This window comes from Arachis ipaensis, chromosome B9 (genome assembly GCF_059453495.1).
Source record: "Arachis ipaensis isolate K30076 ecotype BB chromosome B9, ASM5945349v1, whole genome shotgun sequence".
Taxonomy (NCBI): Eukaryota; Viridiplantae; Streptophyta; class Magnoliopsida; order Fabales; family Fabaceae; genus Arachis; species Arachis ipaensis.
The window spans coordinates 59,293,483-59,319,323 of NC_142444.1; the positions used below are offsets into that span (position 1 = coordinate 59,293,483).

A 25,841-nucleotide genomic window follows, 5' to 3' on the forward strand; every position below is an offset into this window, starting at 1 on the left:
AAAGCAAGTTCAAGTACTAACAGAATATGCTATACCTCGGAGTCTATTTTCACACAGGAACATTTGGCGCCCACCGTGGGGCAGAAATTAAATAACACCACGACAACCTTTTGCAGGTTCACGGCTGATGATGTTGTTCCTCCACTTACTCATGATGAACTGGTGGCAATGAACATCACTCTCCAAGTGAAGGCAAAGAAAATGGCCAATCTTCTGACCGACGGGAGCAAAAACGAGAGAAATAAGAAAGGGGCCGAATAAACTAATTTATGCTCCACCGAAGTTCATAAAGTTGGAATTATATTCGAGTTCTTAACCAAATTTAACAATCTTTTACAATTTATTAACTTATCATTTATTCTATCTGTTCGGTGATAGTGAATCTTTTTTATGTTCATTTTAAATTCATGTATTACTCGTGAATGAGTATTCGCTTTATTCCTAAAGTTACATTGCTTTGCTCTGATCATAATATTTATTATTATGTCAAATTCCTCTTTTTTCTTCTTATGTTACTGACTATAAAAATTTTAAGAACTTACTACAGTAATGATACTTTTTTATTGATTTTTAGCAAAACAGCATAATACATAGCTACTTATTCCTATTGACACGTTAATAAGCTACATTTTTTCTTATTCTTTCTCAATTGTTTTCATGTATTATTGAAAACTTCTCTATTTGTTGTTTATATTATTATTATTAGCAATTACTGCTTGTTCTTCAACTAATTACTCAATGTTCATACTGTCTTATTCATATTTTTTTCAATTATTCGGAATGACAGAGCTTAATTTTAACTTTAGCCAATAATTTCAGAATATGTATTTAACAAAATTTCTTCTTAATGTATTGGCGATTATAACAGGACATGTTTAATGTGTCTTCAATTTTTCACCTTCAACTTATGAGAATGGACCTCGATCATACGTGAGAAAATTTCACCTTCTCCACCAACTCAGATCGAGTTATAACTTATGACCTTACCTATAAGTCGCTGTTGATATTTCTACTTCGGTAAAATTATGTATATGTATAATCTAATTTGCTCATATAAATATTTTATATCAACTTTCAATACATCATAGCTTCCTACGAGGTATCTACTATTCTATATATTCGAATTGCTTCACATTTTGTATGTATCTTATCATTTCATATATCAAAATCAATCGATCAATCCATCGGAAAACAAAATTGGCTATTAATCAATCCGAAAAAAATGACTTTTTACCAATCAAAAAAAAAACTCAATTAGCAATTATCTCAATTTATTTTTCTATTTTACAATAATTTATGCATGTTTAGTTTCAATCCCTTTTATTTATGTTACAAATCTTTATTATTCACTCAATATTCAATAATTAATTGGTTTTGGCAAGAAATTCGTCAATAAGTTGTTGTGGGTTGGAAAAATTCTCTAAGACAATTGATCATTACATTCTCGAATTATACAATCGATTTGGTCAACTAATACATATTTTCGAACTTTTCAGTTCGCGTCAATCAAATACTATATGCAATGCATGAAAAATTGTTCTCAAGCAGAAAAGTATCCCCACACAACTATATTGATTGAATAATTCTTACCATTCAATTGATTTTGAATAAATATCAACTAACTGGCTAAGTTTCGGGGCTATCAGCCTACCACTCATTGAATAGCCATAACTATCTCACTTTCTAATCTTTTTTATTCATCTTTATTTATTTGTTTATCTATTTCATCTGTTCGATCGTTCACAATCTTTCAATATCACTTTTTCACAACCAATTTTTTTCATTTTTCTCTCATTTCAATCTAACAAGTTGAGCTTGGGGCTGTCATAATTACAATTCCGATTTATAGGTCGGAAGCTCAACCTGTTTAATTGAAAATTTTCACAGGTCAAGCTTGGGGGCTATGATCCGTCTGTTGGCTATAATTTGCCTCAGGTAAAACTATAAATCGGAATTGGGTTAAAACTAAATACACACATACTATATCAGGAGTACATGGAGAGTACATATTTTGCTCTCCTAACGGATTTATCCTATAAAATCAAATAACTACGTACCAACCCAGATGGCCACAGAAATCTCTCCTCAAATCTCTCTAAAGAAGAGCACTAAAGATCTCCACAATATTAGACCCACTAAGTAACCACTTGTAGCACAACAATTCTATAAATATATCCACTCCTGACATGACGGAGGTACGTTATTCACTCTAAATATCATCTCTATTACTCGTACTCTTACTTACTTGAGCGTTGGAGTCCCTTTGCAGGTGCCTACCATCGCCGTCCTTACAAGAAGACGATGTTCCTTCCTCTCACTCCCAAGTAAAGCAAGTTCAAGCACTAACAGGCTATACTATTTTCACACAGGAACATTTGGCGCCCACCCTATGGCGGAAATTAAATAATCCCACGACAACCTTTTGTAGGTCCACGGCTGATGATGTTGTTCCCCCACTTACTCATGATGAACTAGTGGCAATGAGCATCACTCTCCAGGTGGAGGCAAAGAAAATGGCCAATCTTTTGACCGACGGGAGCAAAAACGAGAGAAATAAGAAAGGGGCCGAATAAACTAATTTATGCTCCACCAAAGTTCATAAAGTTGGAATTATATTTGAGTTCTTAACCAAATTTAACAATCTTTTACAATTTATTAACTTATCATTTATTCTATCTATTCGGTGATAGTGAATCTTTTTTATGTTCTTTTTAAATTCACGTATTACTCGAGAATAAGTATTCGCTTTATTCCTTATTTTACATTGCTTTGCTCTCTGATATTAATATTTATTATTATGCCAAATTCCTCTTTTTTTCTTCTTACGTTACAGACTATAAAAATTTTAAGAACTTACTACAGTAATGACATTTTCTTATTGATTTTTAGCAAAACAGCATAATACATAACTACTTATTCCTATTGACACGTTAATAAGCTACATTTTTTCTTATTCTTTCTCAATTTTTTTCATGTATTATTGAAAACTTCTCTATTTGTTGTTTATATTATTATTATTAGCAATTACTGCTTGTTCTTCAACTAATTACTCAATGTTCATGCTGTCTTATTCATGTTTTTTTCAATTATTCGGAATGACGGAGCTTAATTTTAACTTTAGCCAATAATTTTAGAATATATATTTAACAAATTTTCTTCTTAATGTATTGGCGATTGGAACAGGACATATTTAATGTGTCTTCAATTTTTCACCTTCAACTTATGAGAATGGACTTCGATCATACGTGAGCAAATTTCACCTTCTCCACCAACTCAGATCGAGTTATAACTTATGAACCTTACCTATAAGTCGCCGTTGACATTTCTACTTCGATAAAATTATGTATATGTATAATCTAATTTGCTCATATAAATCTTTTATATCAACTTTTAATACATCATAGCTTTCTACGAGGTATTTACTATTCTATATATTCGAATTGCTTCACATTATGTATCTTATCATTTCATATATCAAAATCAATCGATCAATCTATCGGAAAACAAAATTGGCTATTAATCAATCCGAAAAAAAATGACTTTTACCAATCAAAAAACAAACTCAATTAGCAATTATCTCAATTTATTTTTCTATATTACAATAATTTATGCATGTTTAGTTTCAATCCATTTTATTTATGTTACAAATCTTTATTATTCACTCAATATTCAATAATTAATTGGTTTGGACAAGAAATTCGTCAATAAGTTGTTATGGGTTGGAAAAATTCTCTAAGACAATTGATCATTACATTCTCGAATTATACAATCGATTTAGTCAACTAATACATATTTTCAAACTTTTCAGTTCGCGTCAATCAAATACTATATGCAATCCATGAAAAATTGTTCTTAAGCAGAAAAGTATCCCCACACAACTATATTGATTGAAAAACTCTTACCATTCAATTGTTTTTGAATAAATATCGACTAACTGGCTAAGTTTGGGGGGCTATCAGCCTACCATTCATTGAATAGCCATAACTATCTCACTTTCTAATCTTTTTTATTCATCTTTATTTATTTGTTTATCTATTTCATCTGTTCAATCGTTCACAATCTTTCAATATCACTTTTTCACAACCATTTTTTTCTCTCTTTTCAATCTAACAAGTTGATCTTGGGGACTGCCATAATTACAATTCCGATTTATAGGTCGAAAACTCAACCTGTTTAATTGAAAATTTTCACAAGTCAAGCTTGGGGCTATGATCTGTCCGTTGGCTATAATTCGCCTCAGGTAAAACTATAAATCGTAATCGGGTTAAAACTAAATACACACATACTATATCAGGAGTACGTGGAGAGTACATGTTTTGCTCTCCTAACGAATTTATCCTATAAAATCAAATAACTACGTACCAACCCTTATGGGCACAGAAATCTCTCCGCAAATCCCTCTAAAGAAGAGCACTAAAGAGCAGTTATCACCCACTTAGTAAAGCTCCACAATATTAGACCCACTAAGTAATCACTTGTAGCACAATAATTCTATAAATATATCCACTCCTGACATGAAGGAGGTACGTTATTCACTCTGAATATCATCTCTATTACTCATACTCTTACTTACTTGAGCCTTGGAGTCCCTTTGCAGGTGCCCACCGCCGCCGCCCTTACAAGAAGACGATGTTCCTTCCTCTCACTCCCAAGGAAAGCAAGTTCAAGCACTAACAGAACATGCTATACCTCGGAGTCTATTTTTACACAGGAACATTTGGCGCCCACCGTGGGGCAGAAATTAAATAACCCCACAACAACCTTTTGCAGGTCCACGGCTGATGATGTTGTTCTCCCACTTACTCATGATGAACTGGTGGCAATGAACATCACTCTGCAAGTGGAGGCAAAGAAAATGGCTAATCTTCTGACCGACGGGAGCAAAAATGAGAGAAATAAGAAAGGGGCCAAATAAACTAATTTATGCTCCACCGAAGTTCATAAAGTTGGAATTATATTCGAGTTCTTAACCAAATTTAACAATCTTTTACAAGTTATTAACTTATCATTTATTCTATCTGTTCAGTGATAGTGAATCTTTTTTATGTTCATTTTAAATTCACGTATTACTCGTGAATGAATATTCGCTTTATTCTTTATTTTACATTGCTTTGCTCTTATCATAATATTTATTATTATGCCGAATTCCTCTTTTTTCTTCTTATGTTACTGACTATAAAAATTTTAAGAACTTACTACAATAATAACACTTTCTTATTGATTTTTAGCAAAACAGCATAATACATAACTACTTATTCCTATTGACACGTTAATAAGCTACATTTTTTCTTATTCTTTCTCAATTGTTTTCATGTACTATTGAAAACTTCTCTATTTGTTGTTTATATTATTATTATTATTATTATTATTATTATTATTAGCAATTACTGCTTGTTCTTCAACTAATTACTCAATGTTCATGCTGTCTTATTCATGTTTTTTTTTCAGTTATTCGGAATGACGAAGCTTAATTTTAACTTTAGCCAATAATTTCAGAATATGTATTTAACAAAATTTCTTCTTAATGTATTGGCGATTAGAACAGGACATGTTTAATGTGTCTTCAATTTTTCACCTTCAACTTATATTATGAGAATGGACATCGATCATACGTGAGCAAATTTCACCTTCTCCACCAACTCAGATAGAGTTATAACTTATGAACCTTACCTATAAGTCGCCGTTGATATTTCTACTTCGGTAAAATTATGTATATGTATAATCTAATTTGCTCATATAAATCTTTTATTTCAACTTTCAATACATCATAACTTCCTACGAGGTATCTACTATTCTATATATTCGAATTGCTTCACATTATGTATGTATCTTATCATTTCATATATCAAAATCAATCGATCAATCTATCGAAAAACAAAATTGGCTATTAATCAATCCAAAAAAAATAACTTTTTACCAATCAAAAAACAAACTCAATTAGCAATTATCTCAATTTATTTTTCTATTTTACAATAATTTATGCATGTTTAGTTTCAATCCCTTTTATTTATGTTACAAATCTTTATTATTCACTCAATATTCAATAATTAATTGGTTTAGGCAAGAAATTCGTCAATAAGTTGTTGTGGGTTGGAAAAATTCTCTAAGACAATTGATCATTACATTCTCGAATTATACAATCGATTCGGTCAACTAATACATATTTTCGAACTTCTCAGTTCGCGTCAATCAAATACTATATGCAATCCATGAAAAATTGTTCTCAGAAAGTTCCCCCACACAACTATATTGATTGAACAACTCTCACCATTCAATTGTTTTTGAATAAATATCGACTAATTGGCTAAGTTTGGGGGCTATGAGCCTACCACTCATTAAATAGCCATAACTATCTCACTTTCTAATCTTTTTTATTCATCTTTATTTATTTGTTTATCTATTTCATCTGTTCGATCGTTCACAATCTTTCAATATCACTTTTTCACAACCAATTTTTTTTATTTTTCTCTCTTTTTACTCTAACAAGTTGAGCTTGGGGGTTGCCATAATTACAATTCCGATTTATAGGTCGGAAACTCAACCTGTTTAATTGAAAATTTTCACAGGTCAAGCTTGGGGCTATGATCTGTCTGTTGGCTATAATTCGCCTCAGATAAAACTATAAATCTGAATCGGGTTAAAACTAAATACACACATACTATATCAAGAGTAGGTAGAGAGTACATGCTTTGCTCTCCTAACGGATTTATTCTATAAAATCAAATAACTACGTACCAACCCAGATGGGCACAGAAATCTCTCCGCAAATCTCTCTAAAGAAGATCACTAAAATGCAATTATCACCCACTTAGTAACAGTTCCACAATATTAGACTCACTAATTAACCACTTGTAGCACAACAATTCTATAAATATATCCACTCCTGACATGAAGGAGGTACGTTATTCACTTTGAATATCATCTCTATTACTCATACTCTTACTTACTTGAGCGTTGGAGTCCCTTTGCAGGTGCCCACCGCCGCCGTCCTTACAAGAAGACGATGTTTCTTCCTCTCACTCCCAAGGAAAGCAAGTTCAAGCACTAATAGAATAGGCTATACCTCGGAGTCTATTTTCACACAGGAACACTATCATTTTTTTTTACTCAATACAGACAAATACTATATACCATTGTTTCGTTTTATTCATTTTGTTAATTCCATTGCTTCTGGTGGTTCCGTATCATCCACCCCTAATTTTCCTGTTTATGTTCTTCGTTTTAACCTTCGATTTTATTTTGTTTTAATTTTTTTAAGTTTTATTTTTAGCTTTTATTTTAAGGAAGCCACTCAGATAAAGACGCCTAAAACGTTTTTTTAAAGATGTTTCCATGTTCTGTTTTAATTGGTTTCTATATAATTTATTCGGTGTTCCTCATCACATATTATTAAATTCCTCAAAAAATTTTCTTTCCAGAAACAATAAAACATTTAATTTGGATTAAAACAAAAAAGATAATAAATTAACTATTAAAATTTTTTTAAAAGATTATTTACATAAAAAAATATATCACATTCATCAAAATATATATATATATATATATATATATATATATATATATATATATATAACAAGCTCTTAAAATTTTTATAAATAAAAAAATAATTAATTTATATTCGTACAATATATAAAATAATTACTATATTATTATTATATTATATATTAAGAATCACTAATTTAAATTTTCTTTTTATTTTTAATATAAGCATTAGAAATAAATAAAATTTTTATAACTAAATGTAGTGTAACAAAATATATATAATATTAATTAGTTCTTAAAAAATTCTAAAAAAATATTTTCTTTCATTTTAGTAAAATAACTATTTATTAAAGTAGACAAATTAATTATTTTCTTCTCATATACAATTTTTTTAAGACATAAAAGTAATTAATTAGGACATTGATTAAGAGAATTAAAGTCATTATTTCATTAAATTTTTAATTTAAAGAAAAATCCTTGTTAATTTTGGTATAGAAATTTTGAATTTGAAAACATTGATAAAAATTATGTTGAATTTTGATTTATTTGATTCTCATTTAAATTAATTACTACATAAGTTAAAGTTCTATTTTAAAGTTATATTCGAGCTTTAATCTGATTTTTAAAGTTTCAATTTACTTAGTTTGATTTTTTAACTTAGGTATCCGTGACTCATATTAGGGTTTTAAGTGTTTAGTTGAAAAAAAAATTTCAATTGTCACATCAAACAGTCGCTAGAATGTATAATGTAACAGTCGTTAGTCCATCTCAGCATGTCGTTAACGATTTTGTGAGACAGTGACAAAAATAAGATTAGGAACCAATATGAGTCATAACTATTAAGTTGGGAGACTAAATTGAGTAAATCGAAATTTTTAAAATTAGATTGAAACATAGTTGTTAGAACCGAACCAGTGATCGAACCGGTCAAGCTACTGGTTCACTGGTTTATTGGTTCAACCGATAAATCACTGGTTGAACCGATAAAACTGGTCTCACGTAAATATAAAATATAAAATAGTTAAAAACTTAAAATTAAAATTTGAAATACATATCTTCACTAATATTTTATGAAGAATCAAATCTCAACTTCTAAAAATAACTAATATAAAAAAATTATAAAATTTTAATACTACAATAGTATCTTATTTTGACACAATAAAAAAATAATTAATTTACAAAGCCTATCATCTAACTATAATATCAGTAGATTTTGACACTAACATCAAAACAAATAACCTTAATCACAATACTAGCAATAAAATAGATCAAGTAAATTAATAAATTTTTAGTGAATTTATATTTATATTAATGATGGTATATAATTAAAATATAATTAATTTTAAAAATAAAAAAAATAAAAATTAAATTAAATTAGATATTTATGTATACTATATAATTAGTATTTGTCAAATATAATATTTAGAAGTGTAATGACTAAGTGGCAAGTAGAGGTTGCTTTTGCTCCAAGGTTCTTGGTTCGAGACCTTGTGGAGACATTTTTAAAAAATTTTCAAGCAGACCAGTTCGGTTAGACCGGTTTGCACCGGTACTTACCGATTCACACCGGTTTTATTCCTTAAACGGTCCAAGAAGTAAACCGAACCGAACTAGGATTCGGTTCTAGTCCAGTTCACTAGTTTTTCGGTCGAACCAGCCGATCCAGTTCGGTTTTTACAACTATGGATTCAAATACGAACATAATTTTAGAGACCAATAATTATTATCTCTTTGTTGACAATTAAGTTGTTTTAATGGTAATTAAGATCTAATAATGGTTTATAATAAAAGAAGCATTCTTTTGCAAGAATGAACCTATAGTAGTAGTTAGGGGTGTTCATAGATTAGATCATATCCATATAAATCCACAGTATTTATCTGTATCTGATCTGTAATTTGAGGATATGATCTGATCTATAACATGATCGGATTGGATCGAATCGGATCCACACTCTAATCAGATAGAAGTAAATATGTTTACAAAAGTAAACAAAAAAAAATTATTGACTTTTTTTATAAAAATAAAATTTTTTTAATATTTTTTATTTTATGGATATATTTGATATCTGATCCAAACATAAAAAGTGCGAATATCGAATTTGATCTAATGAGTTTAGTGCGGATTGGATCGAAATTTCAGCCATATCCCATCTGTAAATACCCCTAGCAATAATAACTAAAAAATTATAATGATTATATTTTTAACTAAGAGGAATTGCCAAAAAAAAAAGTACTGAATACAAGAACATTTAATCAAATATTAAAAGAAAATTTTACTTTAAAACAGTTGGAGTTTTTTACTCATATATATATATATATATAAACGTTTTTTTTCTATGATCTTAAGAAAGGTTTTGTAAGTCCCTAACCTTGTTATCGATTTTTGTAGTGTTAGCCCTCATATTATCAATTTGATTCATATATAATTCGGATGATAAATTATTTGGTGACGTGCTTCCTTTTTTACTGTGATATACTTGTTTATTATTATTATTATTATTATTATTATTATTATTATTATTATTATTATTATTATTATTATTATTATAAAATAACAGGCTAAATTATTGCTATAACATAATAGAAGTATGGAAGTTTATCATTCTTCTCTAATGGAGGAAACAAAATTCTTTTCAATAGTTTATTTAACGTTTAGTAGAATAAAAATAAATTTTATTAGAATAAATTTAAGTACGAGTTTAATATTTTTATTCATCATAAAATTTTATAGAATTACTCGTAGATAAATTTTGGAAAAAAGAAAAAAAACATGATTTTTAATTTTATTTTTAAATAAACTTTATTTTTAATTTTAAAATAAATTTTATTTTTATTTTTTAATAATATTAATTTTTTACCATATATAATTATTTAATTATTTTTTAATCATATGTAAATAAATTACTCTTAATAAGACTGTGTTATTCAATTATCTTTTTTAAAAAATAATTAATTATTAAAATAATTAAACTTTTCACAACAAAAATAATAAAAAAATTATGAACGAAAAAAATTAACTATCCTGATAATTTGTTGTATTTTTATTCATATTTTAATTATAAACATAAATATAATTTAATTATATTATTTATGAAATGTGACTATAGATGTAGATAAAATTTAGTTATATTACTTATATATAGTTTCATTGTATTGTATTGCTTATAAAGTTAAATTATAATTATGACAATAGAATTGTTCTTGTATTTTTATATGTGTGACTAATTGATGGTGTTAAAACATTACTCTTAATTATAAATAAAGTTTATAATTTAAAAAATCAAAGACTCAATTAAAAATATACGGAAAAAATGATGTTAAAATATTCTAACTCTTTAAAATAAAAATATTCGAAATTCAATTAAAAATTATTTAAAATTTAAACTCAATAAAAATTTATATTCAATATGTTTTGTATTAAATATATTTAATAACCTATTATATCATATTGGTTGAAATTAGTTTTTATAACGTTAATTTTTTAATAACACTTTATTAGAAAAAATCATCTTTTCAGAATTTTTTAACAACTAATTAATATTATATATATTTTGTTACATTACATCTTGTTATAAAAAAATTATTTATTTCTAATGCTTATATTAAAAATAAAAATAAAATTTAAATTAGTAAATTTTAATCTATAATATAATAATAATATAGTAATTGTTTTATATATTATACGAATAAAAATTAATTATTTTTTTTATTTATAAAAATTTTAAGAGCTTGTTTTATATATATATATATATATATTTGATGAATGTGATATATTTTTTTATGTAAATAATCTTTTAAAAAAATTTAATAGTTAATCTATTACTTTTTTGTTTTAGTCTAAATTAAATGTTTTTTATTATTTTTGGAAGGAAAATCTTTTGAGGAATTTAATAATATGTGATGAGGAACACCAAATAAATTATACAGAAACCAATTAAAAGACAACATAAAAACATCTTTAAAAAAAAGACGTTTTAAGCGTTTTTATCTGAATAGCTCCTTAATTTAATTTTATTTGTTTTATTAATTTAATTTTCGGGTTAGAACACGTTAAGAAAACTTAATGCATTAAAAAATTAAAAAATCCTAATTTTTTTAAAAGCTATTGTAATTTGCAAAATAAATTCACTATAATTTTATAATTTGATTTAATTATCTAAGATTAAAATGTGGTTAGCATTAATTATGATAGCACAAATTAATTTTTCTAATAATAATGGAATAAGTCATAAAAAATACCTAACCCCTTATTTATTATAAAGAGATTGGCTAGAAATTACCAAAGTTGATTCTGTCTCATCTAAGTGAAGTCTTGTGAAGAGGCAGAGTTCTTCCCAAAAGAGATTATGGCTAATACAAATTCTAGAACAGTGTGGCATGAGTTAGTGGATCTTATCAGCCGAATTCAAAAATATCGGATAACAACATTATAGCTATTTAGCATTGCTGATAAGTAGTGACGAGTTTAAAAGTCATCTACTTCTACTAAAATTATGGATATACCAGAAAGAGATTGATTAGAAAACTATTCATAGTAAATACATTAACAGCCATCAACAAACAACGGTTGGTTTGAATATACTCTCAAACATGATAACATTGCATAGTTTTTTGTTTCCTACGCCAAAAAAGCAATGCTTTCCCCGTTTGTTTCGTGGCTCTTGTCTTCCACCACCTCCTCCTCTTCCTCTTCATCTTCTGATGAACAAGAACAAAGCATTGACATAGACGACACTTCAACCGACCAACCAGACCCTGAAAACGACATTGTCAACGACCAAAACGACAACAATCACCAAACAAACGGGGACGAAAATGATGAGCATTTTCTTAGTTCATGCGACGGGGACGACGCAATTCCCGTTGCTCTTGCCGTTCCCGCCACCGAACCCTCCCCGAGCCCCGCCGTCACGGTAGCCTTTACCACTGCTGATGATAGAATCCCCGTCGCAACCACAGCCGCAGCCACCACCATCGTGACACAGTCGAAACGGCAGCGTGCTGCGAACTACGCAGGCATGATTAGGCAATACCAGAGGCTTTGGACAAAGCAGGACGAGATAGAACTATTGAGAGGGTACCTTGAATACGTTAGACGAAACAAAGGCGTGAGAAAGTCCCTCCAAAACGACGTAGCTTCGTTCTACGGTGACGTGTGCCACAAGCTAAACGTGGATTTCAACAAGAACCAGCTTGTTGAGAAGCTGAGGAGGCTAAAAAGGAAACACAAGGTGACTCTGGATAAGGGCAATTTGGGAAAAGTGTCCTTCAGAAACCCTCAGGACGAGACGATTTTCGAGATTTCGCACAAGATTTGGGGCAAAGACATTGACACTGACCAATTAGTAGAAGAAGAAGAAGAAGAAGAAGAAGCATTTGATATGGATGGTGGTGGGGTTGATGATGATCATGGCAAGGTTAAGCTGAAAGTTGAAAAGGTTGTGAGTTGTGATGAGATTGAGAAAAGGGCGCCGAAGCGGCCGCGACTAAGCAAAAATCGCGACGAGACAGCAACGGCTGCTGACATGCAGATCCAGAGCTTCATTGAGGAAACCATGAGGTCTTGTTTCTCACCATTGATAAAGGAATTGTTGGATGATGAAGGAAGATCGAAGCCGGTAGAGTTTTCCCCTTCCCTTGGAGATGAGGGTGATGAGCAATGGAGGAAGCAGAGGATTTCAGAGCTCGAAGTGTATTTGAATCGGTTAGAGTTGTTACAGGATCAGATCAAGGCTAAATTAGAAGAGCTTAGGTCAGGTTCAAGGAATTGACTATGGGAGTTTTGATTTCTTTCCACTTCCTTGAATGTACATTAAAAGTTACTTTGTGGTTTGTTCAATGCATAATTACATGGAACATAATACGTTATGGTATAAAAACAGGTATGCTGAATGCCATATGTAAAATATTTTATATGAAAATATACATATGACATTTTGGTCGGCAGACGGTGTGCGTTACGCACACGATATGCTATCTAATTAGTGAATTCATGTAACTATAGTTTAATGTATGTATGTCCATGTGTTGCAATGAATAGAAGAATGAAATAGAAGACACTTAGTTCTAGCAATTCCGACATATTTTGTAGTAGATATGTAATCTAAATTTATGAAAATGGAAGCTCCATGCTTCTTCATAATAAGTTTTACATTTGTAGTTTTCGATTGGGGTATGTTTGGTTGGGATAAAAATTTAAAAAGGAGAAGATACAACAAATTCATTCATGAAATTTTTTATTCGGATTTTATCAGATAAATATTATTTTAACAACTTACTTAAGTTGTCTAGGCCCAACAAATTTTAATTGGTAAATTCTGGAGAAAAAAGAAAGAAAATATTATAACTCTTTTAATGCAGAAAAAAAAAGAGAGTGAGTTTAGAGTTTGGTAACTAAGAAATTCTGGCTTGGAATTGCTTTTCCCACAAGTCATAAACTAAATGCATCTGCAGTCATCTTTTGTTTCAAGAATATAACATGAAGGAAAGATATGTGACTCGAACCTGCGACCTCTTAAAAAAAATTATATTAAGTAGGAGTACGTACTCCTCATCTAGCGCCCGACGCTTTGCTAGGGTTTCACTGCGCCGCCTCCATAGTTACACCTTTCTTTGTCTTTTCTTCGTCAAACTCTTTTCCATCTTCTTCTACTTTCTTTTCTTAATTTCTTTTCCACTTAGCTCCCTAATTTTCGTTTTCTCTCCCAATTCATTCCTCTTTTAATTTATTCCGTTTTTTTAATTCACTCATTCCATATATCTTATTTCTCTTTGGAATCATTGAATACCAATTCTGATTTTCTCTACACCATGAGCAACAAATCAGAGATTCAGAACCCTCATATAATTGCTATGACGGTGGAGGGTGTCAGCCTTCAAGTGGCACCCAAAGAAATATAAAACTGCTCTCGTGGAATTGTCGGGGTTTGGGGAGACCCCTGACAATCCACAATCTTAAAGGGATATGCAAATCCTACTCCCCCGAGATTGGTTTTATCTGTGAAACAAAAAATCAATCTCGACAAGTTGAAGGAAAACTAAGATCTTGTGGTTTCAAGGAATGGTTTATTGTGGATCCGGATGGATTATCAGGGGGTTTGGCAATGGCATGGAGGGATGGTTGCACTGTTCAGATTTTACAGCATGGTAGATTTTTCATTGCGGCATCAGTTCTGACAGCTGGTTCTAATGATCCCTATGGTGTTCTAGGTGTTTATCTCAGTTCAAATGATCAACATAGAATGGCTCAATTTGCTGAATTAACTTCAGTCACCCAATAGTTCGATGGTAAGGTTGTGTTAATGGGAGATTTTAATGCCATTTCTAATCAATTGGAGAAAGAAGGTGGGGGTGCTAAATCTCCTTCTTCTATTGAAACCTTTAATAGTTTTATTGATGATAATTCCCTGATTGATATTGATATGGTCGGAAGACCATTCACTTGGTCAAATAGACGGAGGGGTGATGAGTTGATATAGGAAAGACTGGACCAATTCCTGGTAGGAGTTGATTGGCAGCAACTCTATCCCAATGCAACGGTTCTTAGACTGTCAGAATCAGGCTCGGATCACGCCCCTCTTCTCTTAGACTCTAATCCGAGAACTGAGATATCTAAACGCCGATTCAAATTCCAAGAAAGATGGTGTTCTAATGATGAAATAAGGCAGATTGTTAGAGAGGTTTGGCATGAACAGATTGATGGTTCAGCCATGTATATCCTAGCTCAAAAAATAAAGCGTTGTCGGCATAAGATTGTCAGATGGCAGCAAGAACACAGATCTAATTCGAAGGTGGAGATTGATTTACTACAGTCGGAATTAGAGGAACTTCGTTTAGCAGGAATTCATGGAGGCGACATCATTTCAGAAATAGAGGACAAACTTGAAAAAGCATTGCAAAATGAGGAATCTTATTGGAAAGATAAGTCTAGAGTCAAATGGCTCAAATCTGGTGATCAGAATACAGCTTTCTTCCATCAGAAATTTAGAAATCAAACCCGAAGGAATAGAATTTGGCAACTAACTGGCAGTGATGGTGAAGTGGCTACTTCAAATGCTGGTATTGCTTCTGTGGCTGAATCTTATTTCAAGGACATCTTTTCCTCCACTTGTCATGAGAACCCTGAACCTCTGTTTACTGATTTTGAACCTAAGGTTACAGCTCACATGAACCGTAGGCTTCAAAGACCAGTGACTATGGAGGAAGTGAAACGCGCAACATTTAGCATTCATCCTCAAAGTGCTCCAGGAGATGATGGTATGACAGCAAAATTTTTTCAAAACTTCTGGAACATACTTAGTGGTGATGTGTTTCGAGCAGTTAAGAGCTTCTTTTCTGGGAGCAGAATCTTGAAAGGTTTTAACCACACTCAGATCTGTCTTATTCCCAAGATTTCTGATGCTAAAGATATGACTCAGGTAAGACCAATAAGCCTATCCTCAATCTTTTACAAGATTATCTCCAAAGTATTTGTACATAGGCTTCAGGGTATGATGAATAGACTAATTAGCCCTACGCAGAGTGCTTTTATTAAAGGCAGATTAATCTCTGATAATATCCTAATTGCTCACGAGTGTATGCATTACTTGAAGAACAAAAAAAGGGGCCTCGAAAATGAAATGGCGCTAAAATTAGATATGAGTAAGGCATATGATAGGGTGGAATGGCACTTTCTTTGGTTTATATTAGAGAAGTTTGGTTTTGACTCCCGGTGGATCATGTGGATTCGAGAATTAGTGACAACTGTTTCTTATTCTGTTATTGTGGAAGGACAACCTTATGGTTTCTTCAAACCAAATAGAGGTATTCGACAAGGAGATCCTCTATCCCCCTATCTTTTTCTTTTCTGTGCAGAAGGTCTCTCCTTCTTGCTACACAAGGCAGAACAAAACAGACTAATTCAGGGTCTTCAGATACATAGGCGATGTCCCAAGGTCAACCACCTCCTATTTGCTGATGATTCCATCTTATTCTGTAAGGCTAATCCTGAAGCATGTTCAAATATCCTGCATTTATTGAATTCTTATGAAAGCATCAGTGGCCAGAGGGTAAATCTTAATAAATCTGCTGTATTCTTTAGCCACAACACTCCCTCCACTACTCGTACACTACTGGCTAACTCTATGAATATTAATCATATTGGGGCTCAGGATAAATACCTTGGTTTGCCTTCTACAGTCTCTAAATCGAAAAAGGCTTCTTTTAGTATGATCAAAGAAATGGTTCGGAAAAGAATCCAAGGGTGGAAGCGCAATCTTCTTTCGTCAGGTGGTAGACACGTATTGCTTAAGGCAGTGGGAGAAGCTATTCCTATTTATACATTGTCTTGCTTCAAGTTTCCTGATGGTTTAATTTCGGAAATTCACTCTCTACTTTCTCAGTTCTGGTGGGGACAAAAAGGTTCTGAAAGGCGGATGGCTTGGATTAGCTGGGACACTATGACTCGCCCACGAAAAGAAGGAGGCCTTGGATTTAAAGATCTCAGAATCCAAAATCTGGCGCTTTTAGGCAAACAGTTTTGGCGACTTGTAACACAGCCTACTTCCTTATTATCCAAAATCCTAAGAGGTAAATACTTTAGCAATGGTAATGCTATAACGGCAGAAATTGGAGTCTTACCTTCTTGGGGATGGAGGAGCATACTGGAAGGCCGGAAGATTGTTGAAAAAGGTCTCAATTGGGCTGTGGGTACTGGTGAGAATATCCGAACCTTTGAGGATCCTTGGCTGCCTCCTCCGTATCCTTTAATGATTTCTGACATGCCAAATAGACAGGCTATTTCTGAGTTGGTTCCAAGAGTTAAAGATCTAATTACTGAAGATAGGAATTGGAATCAGAATCTCATTCAAGAATTATTTCCCCAAGACGTTGCAAACAGGATTTTGTCAGTTAAAATTCAGCAGAGTAGGGACAAATTGCAATGGGAATTGAACAAATCCAAGCAATATGATACAGCTTCAGGTTACAGAATTGGCTATTTATTTTACCATCCGCCTCTGGAGCTTTGCCCTAATTATATGCAGCAGAAAAATCCGTGGATTGATTTATGGAAGTTGAACTTGCCTCACAAAATTAAGCTATTTATCTGGAAAGCTCTCCATGGCCGACTTCCGGTGCTTGCTCAGATTCATCACCGCATCCCATCTATATCACCAATATGCCCCTGCTGTCATGAAGCAACGGAAACAGTCACTCATTGTTTGATCGATTGCTCTAAAATTAAAGACGTATGGTCTCAGAGTTATCTTCGTGACTGTCTTCCCCCTCAGAGTTCTAACGACTTTTGGACATGGTGGACTGCATCAACAGAGATACTTAACCCGTTGAAGAATGCTGACCGTAATCCTCAATTGCTTGCCATCATTTGCTGGAACTGCTGGAAAGCTCGCAACCAGTTGATTTTTGAAGGTTCTACTTCTATGCCGTCTGCCATTCTAGCAAGCTCTGTCAAGTTGCTCCGTAAAATCCAAAGAACTCCCAGTTTAGGTCGTCATCTCCATGAGGCAAGCTCTTAATTGCATTCAATTGGATTTATCATTCTTTCTTCTTTAAGATTTTTCTTCGTTTTTCGACTACGCACCGTTGGATGAATACCTTCAGTGTAGTGTTTTTGGGAAATCCCCACCTTTTATTATGCTGTCCTGCTTTTGGACATCTTTGTATTTCATTTTTTAATAATTAATGAAATATAACCTATTATCTTTGGAAAAAAAAAAGAATATAACATGAAGAACAGCACATGATGAGGATGAAAATTTTATTACATTATTTGCATTCAGTTTTGAAAATAATAAAGTAATCAATCGTCAGGACATAAGGAACTTTCCCCTTGCGTTCTCAAACACCTGTTCTGCCGTTACAGCGACAGCACCATCCGCCTTCTTAATCTCCAATTCCGACTTCTGGTTCGGCGCATCGGCAATGGAAGGATCGAATCCGATTGCTACTGCTGCCTCTGCTTTTGCTCCGTAGACCAATCTCTGCTTTGAAACCAATATGACAAGTATTTAATGTTAACCCAATATAAAGGGAGATACAACAAGAAATGAGGGAGAGGAAGGTCCACCTTAATTTTTGAAAGTTGAATTGCAACAAGGCTCATTGGACAAGGTTCACAACAAGCATAGATTTCATAGTCAGCAAGATAATTTTGATTTAGTTTTTGACATGCCTACAGATCATAAAGTGAGTTCCCAAATGATACATCCTCAAGAAGTTAATAGAAAAAGTAAATAAAAAAATGTAAAGATATTAGGCTAACTTAACGTAGTGCTCACATATAAACTAAGCAATATATAGAAGCATTAAGAGAATCAAATGAAGTTTGCAAAATTCAGACCTCAAAAAGTGAAATCGCTGCAACTCGCTAAATAATAATAATAATAATAGAAATTCAGATTATTTGTTTGCTTATTATAATAATAATAATAATAATAATAATAATAATAATAATAATAATAAACCCACCAATTTTAATATGCTTAACATGTCATTTTGTTATATTATATGCATGAAGACGTCATAAATGTGTGATTACATATAATCGAGTTGTGTTATTTTTAACTGGTTAATATTTAAATTGGTCTTTAGAGTCATGGTCACTTTTTAATTTAGTCTCTAAAATTTTAATTTACTCAATTTGATCTCTCCAATTTAGCATTCATAACTCAGTTAATTTTTGATTTTATTTTTGTCGTAGAATCCGTTAACGCCTTAACAGTGTGTTAAGAGGGACTGACGGCTATTTTGTTAGACTTTTTAATAATTATCTGAAGTAGCAATTGTATTTTTTTTTTTTACTTCAATTTACTCCCTACAAAATACTAAAAATATAAGTCTAATTTCACATAAGGGTTTTATAAGTTTCTTAGAAAGGAGAGCAAATTAAAGTAAAAAAATTTAATTGCCGTGTGTAATGATCATCAATCTATCTCGGTACGTCGATAATGATTCTGTGATGAAAATAAGATTAGAAATTAACTAACGAGAGTGATAGATACAAATTTAAAAAATCAAATTAAATAAATTAAAACTTTAAAGATTATATTGAAGTGCAAGTGTTACTTCACGAACCAATTTTAGTATGGGAAATGCTAGGGAGACAATGACTTTGTTGAACAATATGAATAACTACCAATCAAATAAAAACACACTACCCCTCCAAATTAATTCTCTAAATTTTAATATTAAAATAACCATCCGTACACTAGTATTAATTTTTAATTCTGTTTCTAACACATCAAACGTTTGTCGGTTCAATGTACGAAACAAAACTGAGTTCACAAAACATTTCCTCAATATAACTTTAAGGCTTGTTTGTTAATATATCACTAGATGCATGTCATAGTCCTCGGATTTGAACGGAAGAACAAACTATCAATTAAGCCTCACTGATAGCATTAATTTCAGCATGAGCTGTGAGATTAGGGTTCCTTAAAACGGTGTTATGACAGCTCACAACTACTGCATCATTTCTAACAACAGCACCAAATGGATGTCCATCCCCACATTCAACAGCTTTATATGCTTCTTCAACTGATTTTGTTAGGAACTTGTTATCTCTATCCTGTAAAGCTGATGTAAAACAGAGAAAATAACACCAACGTATGGTAATCAGTATGCAACTATTCTTGCTTCCATTGTAAATTAGAGATAGTGTTACAATCCAAGACACAGAAAAAATACAAGTCATTTTTAAATCCACTCTGGTATCTCTTAACAGAAAAAGTCATGAAACTGTTCTGAGTTTGACTCTCTAATCCAACTAAGAGATAGTGTTACAATCCAACACAGAACACTTGGCTTGAAGTTGACAAATAACTGAAGAGGATTAATGTTTGTAATGACGTCGTCATTAACCATTTGAAAAAAAAAAAAAGAAAAAAAATAAAGAGAAGCAAAAGGCATGCCAAGATCTGCTATTTGAACATGGTAATCAGTGAACACATAGGCTGCGTTTGGTATGGAGTACTGGGACTGAAATTAGGAGACTCGAACTAAGTGTTTGGTGGCTAGAAACTAAAATTAAAATTTCAGTCTCAAAACACAAAATTTTAATTCCTTCAAAAGAGTGGAAACACAGGCACTGAAACGTTAATAACTTTTTCTTCCTCAAATGCCTTTCTTAGTTTTTAAATTTTCAAACTTTACCGTAAAGACTCAGATTAGAGCATCCTCGCCGCCTAAACATCTTCTTCTCATTGTGGCCAGCAGCCGCACCTCCTTCTCCCTCATCCTTGCTATCGCGGCCTCGCCTCCCTCTATCCCAAGCGGGATTCGACGATGGAGCAATTGGAGGAGAGGCAGAGCGATTGGACGTACTCGAAGCCGGTGATAATCTTCGATATGGTTTGGAATTTTGCGTTCGTCGGGGGTGATAATGACAGTGATGATTAGGAAAGAAGCGCTAGATATGCCTCGGAGACTATGGATTATAGGGTTACTGTGCAGTGCATGTTTCACATGGTTTGAGTTTGCGTTGATTATAGAAAAAGAAGGATCCAGCACTTGAAGTTTCTGAATAGTGATGGAGAAGAAACAGTTGGAAGTGGTGGGAATTTGAGTTCATCTTTGAGGGAAGATTCTTCGCAGTCCGCACTATGTTACATGTTGTTTATTTATTTTTGGTATTGAATATGGAAGTATTTTATGGTTAAGTCTAGAACTTTGGATCTACATGATAGTTAAATTTCAGGAGGGACACGTTTAAAATATCTTTTTCTAAAGATATTTTTTAGTAATTAAAATTTAATACATATAATTGATTAAAATGTGTTATTTTTGTCAAAATTAGATTAGACAAATTGATTTGACTAAAAAATCGATGAACTAAATTGTAAACCGGTCTAAATTAATATTTTTTTTTATAAAAAATGATTACAATACTCTTATTATAAAAAAAATGATAAAATACTCTCTTTTATATATATATATATATATATTTTTTTTTTTTTTTTGAAAATCCTAAATTTTAATTTTATGATGGCACGGAGAAAAGAAAAGGGTAGGATTTAGGATTCTCAAAATTAATATATATAATATGAGTATTTTAGTTATTTTTTATAATTAGGTATCGTAGTCATTTTTTATAAAAAAATATTAATTTAGACCAATTTAAAATTTGGTTCATCGATTTTTTTACCAAATCGATTTGTCTGATTTAATTATGACAGAAATAATACGGTTACATATATAAAATTTTAATTATTAAAAGAATATTTAAAAAAAAAACGTTTTAAACTTCTTTATTTAATTTAAGTAGCTTCCTAAATTTTATTAACATATTTTATGTTCAGATTTTGTGTTTAGTTGCTTTATGTGGATCCTTTGGCTGAAAAAGGAGAGTTTATGTGTTACCTGACAGAGGAAGAGGTTTATGAAGTTGATTCTCACGAGGATGACGATAAGAAGGAGAGGGATTATGAGTTATTTTATTTTTATTTTTTTAATTGTTAGAAAGGTAAAATAGAATTATAAAAAGAGGATTTGTGTGTATTCAATTTGTTTTAAATGATACAATATCGAACAGTATTTATACATGTTAAAAGAATCGAAATAATAAATACGTAATATCTTATAATAAATACTCATATATGCTAAATAATTCTAACGAGAGCTAATTGATCCTAATACAATCTAATATCTCTCTTAAATTCAAATGACAACTTGAGTTTGAAATTTATTTAAAATAAAAAAATAAAGAAAAAAAATGCATAAATTGATGGAACGAGTGCAAACGGAACTACCAGAAAAAGGTGTAGATAAAATTGTCGGAAGGAAGCACAAATGGAACTGCCACAGAGGAAAGCGCAAATGAAACTGACGCAAGAAAAGTGCAGACCAAATGACCGCAAGGAAGCGCAGACAAAACTGCCGCAACAAAAGTACAAATGAAACTACCGTAAAAAAAAGTGTAAACGAAACTGCCAAAAAAATGGCAAATTACCCGAGAACTCCCGAAAAGGTGACAAATTGGGAAGAGATACTAAAATGTCGAAGGATGACGAACTGCCAGAAGGTGATGAAAAATATATGGTTTCTCCATGATAATAGGTAAGCAGCAGATGACAGTGATGTTTGATTCATTAGACTCAAAAGATACAAGACGAAGAGGATAAGTTAATCGGTGAGATGAAAAGTCATCAAAAGAGTGATAAAAGACAAAGAAAAATGGCATAGAAAAAGTGTAAAAAATACGATGATTTTACCAGAAGAAAAACAACTTATATATTATCTTCAAGGAGGATACCATGGCTTTGATATCATGTTAGAAAGGTAAGAGAGAGCAATAGAGAAAGGATTTGTGTTTATTCAAATTGTGTAGATGAGAATGATACAATATAAAAAAAAGTATTTATAAGTGTTAAGAGAATCGAAATAATAAAAATGTAATATCCTATTTTCAGATATGATAAATAATTCTAATGAAAGCTAATTAATCCTAATATATTCTATCATTAATTAATATGAGTATTTAAATAATTATATTTGTTTCAGTCTTTATATTTATTTTAAGTCAAACAAGATCTGAAATATAATTCTGTCATGTATATTTTACATCAAACATAATATAAATATTTAATTTAATTCCTGTCTTTTAATTTCTATATATCTCGATTTCTGTCTTTTAATCTCAGTATTCTTTCCAAATACAGTTATACTACAATGTCCTCAAATCTTGAATATGACGAAAAGCCATAAATTATGATGGACTATACCATTCGCAAAAAGAGGAATCGCGACACTAATTACATCGTTCTCCTCTATGATGAGATGAAATGAAAAGCAACAATAAAAAATTTAGAAAACAGTAGTTGAAAGCAAGTAGGCTGACAATGGGGGATACAGGAGGATTTTTGTCCTATTGGATCCCGTCCTACCCTACAATAACTCGCATAGAATCCGCCCCACTTCTACTCGTAGGTAGTAAAAAATTAAATTCTAACCTACTCCCACCCCTACGCGCTCCTCTCCTACCTGCCCCCTATAATTATTAAAATCTAACAAATAAAATTAAATTTTAAAATTTATATAACTATTATCACATACATAATATAAATTAAGATAAAATTTGAATATAATACAATATTATTAATCATTTTATTAATTATTTTATACATATATTAAGACAGGTATTACCTAAATCCGACTTCATCCGATCCCACCCAAAATTCTATTCCACAAAAAATTCATTTCACATTGAGATTAGTAATTACTCACTCCAAACGAATAAAGATAGAATAGATATCCACAAATTCGATTAATGTTATCACCCTCTAAAAACAACTTGGAAAAAGGATTAGAACATCTCCAACCTTTCATTTTAATTTAATTATTTACGAGAATAAATGTGATAAATAGATCAAACTCCTCTTACCTGACCTGAGAAATCTTAATGATCCTTGAATTAAGCCGATAAAACTATGGCAATTGACAAAGTATATATTTTATTTCTAATATTTTTAGAAAAAATTTAAAATATTTTTAATATTTTAATAGTTGGTGATTGTATTAATAAGGGTATTTTAAAAATTTTTTAAAAATATTAAGAATAAAATATATTTTTTATATTAAATTTTACAAATTCTATAATTTTTTAATTTAAAATATTTTTCATTAATAGACAGTGATTTAAAATTACTTTCAATTTAAATTTTATATTATTTTTAATTATTTCATAAATAATCATTATAAGATGATAATTTTTTATTGGTTTCTTATTTAAATAATACCACTGTTAAATTCGTGTAATGTACGAGCTTATATTTTAATTTGACATGATAAACTGAAAATAATATTTTATAATCATAATTTTTTCAAGTTAGGTATAATATTTTCATCGTTATCATATAATAAACGTACTGAATATATTGTTTTATCTTTATTCAAAGTAAAATACAAATAAAACAGTTTAAAGTCTATAATATTTTTGAACCATAAGGAAAAAGACCTGAAAAAATAAGAACATATATAGCTGTAATAGTAGCATGTCAATTTTACACTAAACTCTATATCATAAGGCTAATGAAAATTTATCGACAATCTAGTATTTTATTAACCTCATTAGAAAAACAATTGGCATATGATGTTATGCTCCATGTTACACATTTTATTTCAAGTTTAAAAGTATAGTTAATGAATTAGTTATATCTACGATAAATATTTGTATAAAAGTATAAATCATAACATATTAGTAAAATTAAAATTCTATTTTTCTTACCTAAATATTATTAAAAACTTATTTTTTCCCCTTCAGGGGATCCTTTGTTGTAAAACAACAAAGTTCAAAAAGCATCGACTTCGACTTGACAAGCGCATGACTTTGTTGGCTATGTTGATATAGCGGAAAAGAGACTCTACTGTGAAGGAAAGGAAGACGGAGCCCGCTAAAGCCCAATAAAGAATAGAATGGACTGAGTCAGACTCTTTTCCGGAAACCAACAATCCCAGGGTATCCTAATGAGATAAACGAAGTCCTCGCACGAGGTTTAAAGGTGCGAATCGGCTAAAAGGCTGAGTCCGAGACTGGGAGAAGAACTTGCAAGAAATGCAGACTTCGCTCCGCACCTTTAGGTAAAGATCCCCAATGTCCAATCTTCCTTTTAAGTACGATATTTATTGTTGATGACTTTAGATTACTGTCTTCATCTAAAATTAGAATGTTTAGGCCATTGCAACTCTTAACTCTTGACAAAGCAACGTAAAGTTATCTATGGGTGAACACTAATTTTGGCAAGTAAAGTCCTACATGTGATAATAGTTTACCACATAGTAAAATACCTTGATTTTTCAATGTTTTTCTCCTCATATATAGTATCCCGTCAGTCAACAATGTCTAAGTTGCATTCTAATTAATACGATTTAGTTTGCTAACACTATTAGATATCAACAACATCACAAACAGTTTTCTCAATTGATGACCAGACCTCATTAATAGCTGCAATGAATTTTCTATTACACAACAGTTCCATAAAATAGAAAGCATCTTGGAAGTTAGGATACGTAATCCCATTAACTGTTCTAATAGACTCATATATTGTGCAACCTTTTTGAACAGTTAACAAAATTCTCATATAGTAGATATCATCTATACCCGCTAGAACATAGTTTAACCTCCCCATAGAATACTCGATCTCTCTTACATGGATTTCATTCCATTTCTTCTCTATCATAAACAAATTGATTTGGAAACTCAGCATACGTTAAAGTTTGACTTCAAATTTTTTGTTGGCCTCCATCCATACTAAGAATATCGTACCTTGCGCTTACTTTTAATCTATGATTTTCTCAAGATTGTTATCGTCTTTAAAGATGATGTTTTACTTTCTAAGTAACTAAAAAGTTAATCTCATCATTAAAGG

At 31.1% G+C, this 25,841-nt stretch overlaps 2 protein-coding genes across 2 annotated transcripts; one reads left to right on the forward strand and one right to left on the reverse strand.

Annotated features, from left to right (window-relative positions):
- Positions 1 to 12,116: 12,116 nt before the first annotated feature.
- Positions 12,117 to 13,354, forward strand: LOC107615539 (putative transcription factor At5g28040). Its single transcript, XM_016317593.2, has one exon. The coding sequence runs from the start codon at positions 12,117 to 12,119 to the stop codon at positions 13,251 to 13,253; it is 1,137 nt and encodes a 378-aa protein (XP_016173079.1). The 3' UTR covers positions 13,254 to 13,354.
- Positions 13,355 to 18,287: 4,933 nt separating this feature from the next.
- Positions 18,288 to 20,838, reverse strand: LOC148544796 (guanosine deaminase-like). The gene is made up of 4 exons (XM_088498988.1): positions 20,632 to 20,838; positions 19,868 to 20,055; positions 18,548 to 18,652; positions 18,288 to 18,461 (listed from the first exon to the last, which is right to left on the reverse strand). The coding sequence occupies exons 1-4, from the start codon at positions 20,669 to 20,671 to the stop codon at positions 18,288 to 18,290; spliced, it is 507 nt and encodes a 168-aa protein (XP_088355114.1). The 5' UTR covers positions 20,672 to 20,838.
- Positions 20,839 to 25,841: the final 5,003 nt, after the last annotated feature.

Bases quoted from the DNA above. Each gene is read 5' to 3' on its own strand.
- LOC148544796 (XM_088498988.1), bottom strand. From the start codon at position 20,671: ATGTTTAGGCGGCGAGGATGCTCTAATCTGAGTCTTTACG. The intron at 20,056-20,631 runs GTAAAGTTTGAA...GTTTTACATCAG, and splicing joins CTCTAATCTGAGTCTTTACG to CTTTACAGGATAGAGATAAC. The intron at 18,653-19,867 runs GCTTAATTGATA...TATGATCTGTAG, and splicing joins AAATTAATGCTATCAGTGAG to GCATGTCAAAAACTAAATCA.
- LOC107615539 (XM_016317593.2), top strand. From the start codon at position 12,117: ATGCTTTCCCCGTTTGTTTCGTGGCTCTTGTCTTCCACCACCTCCTCC.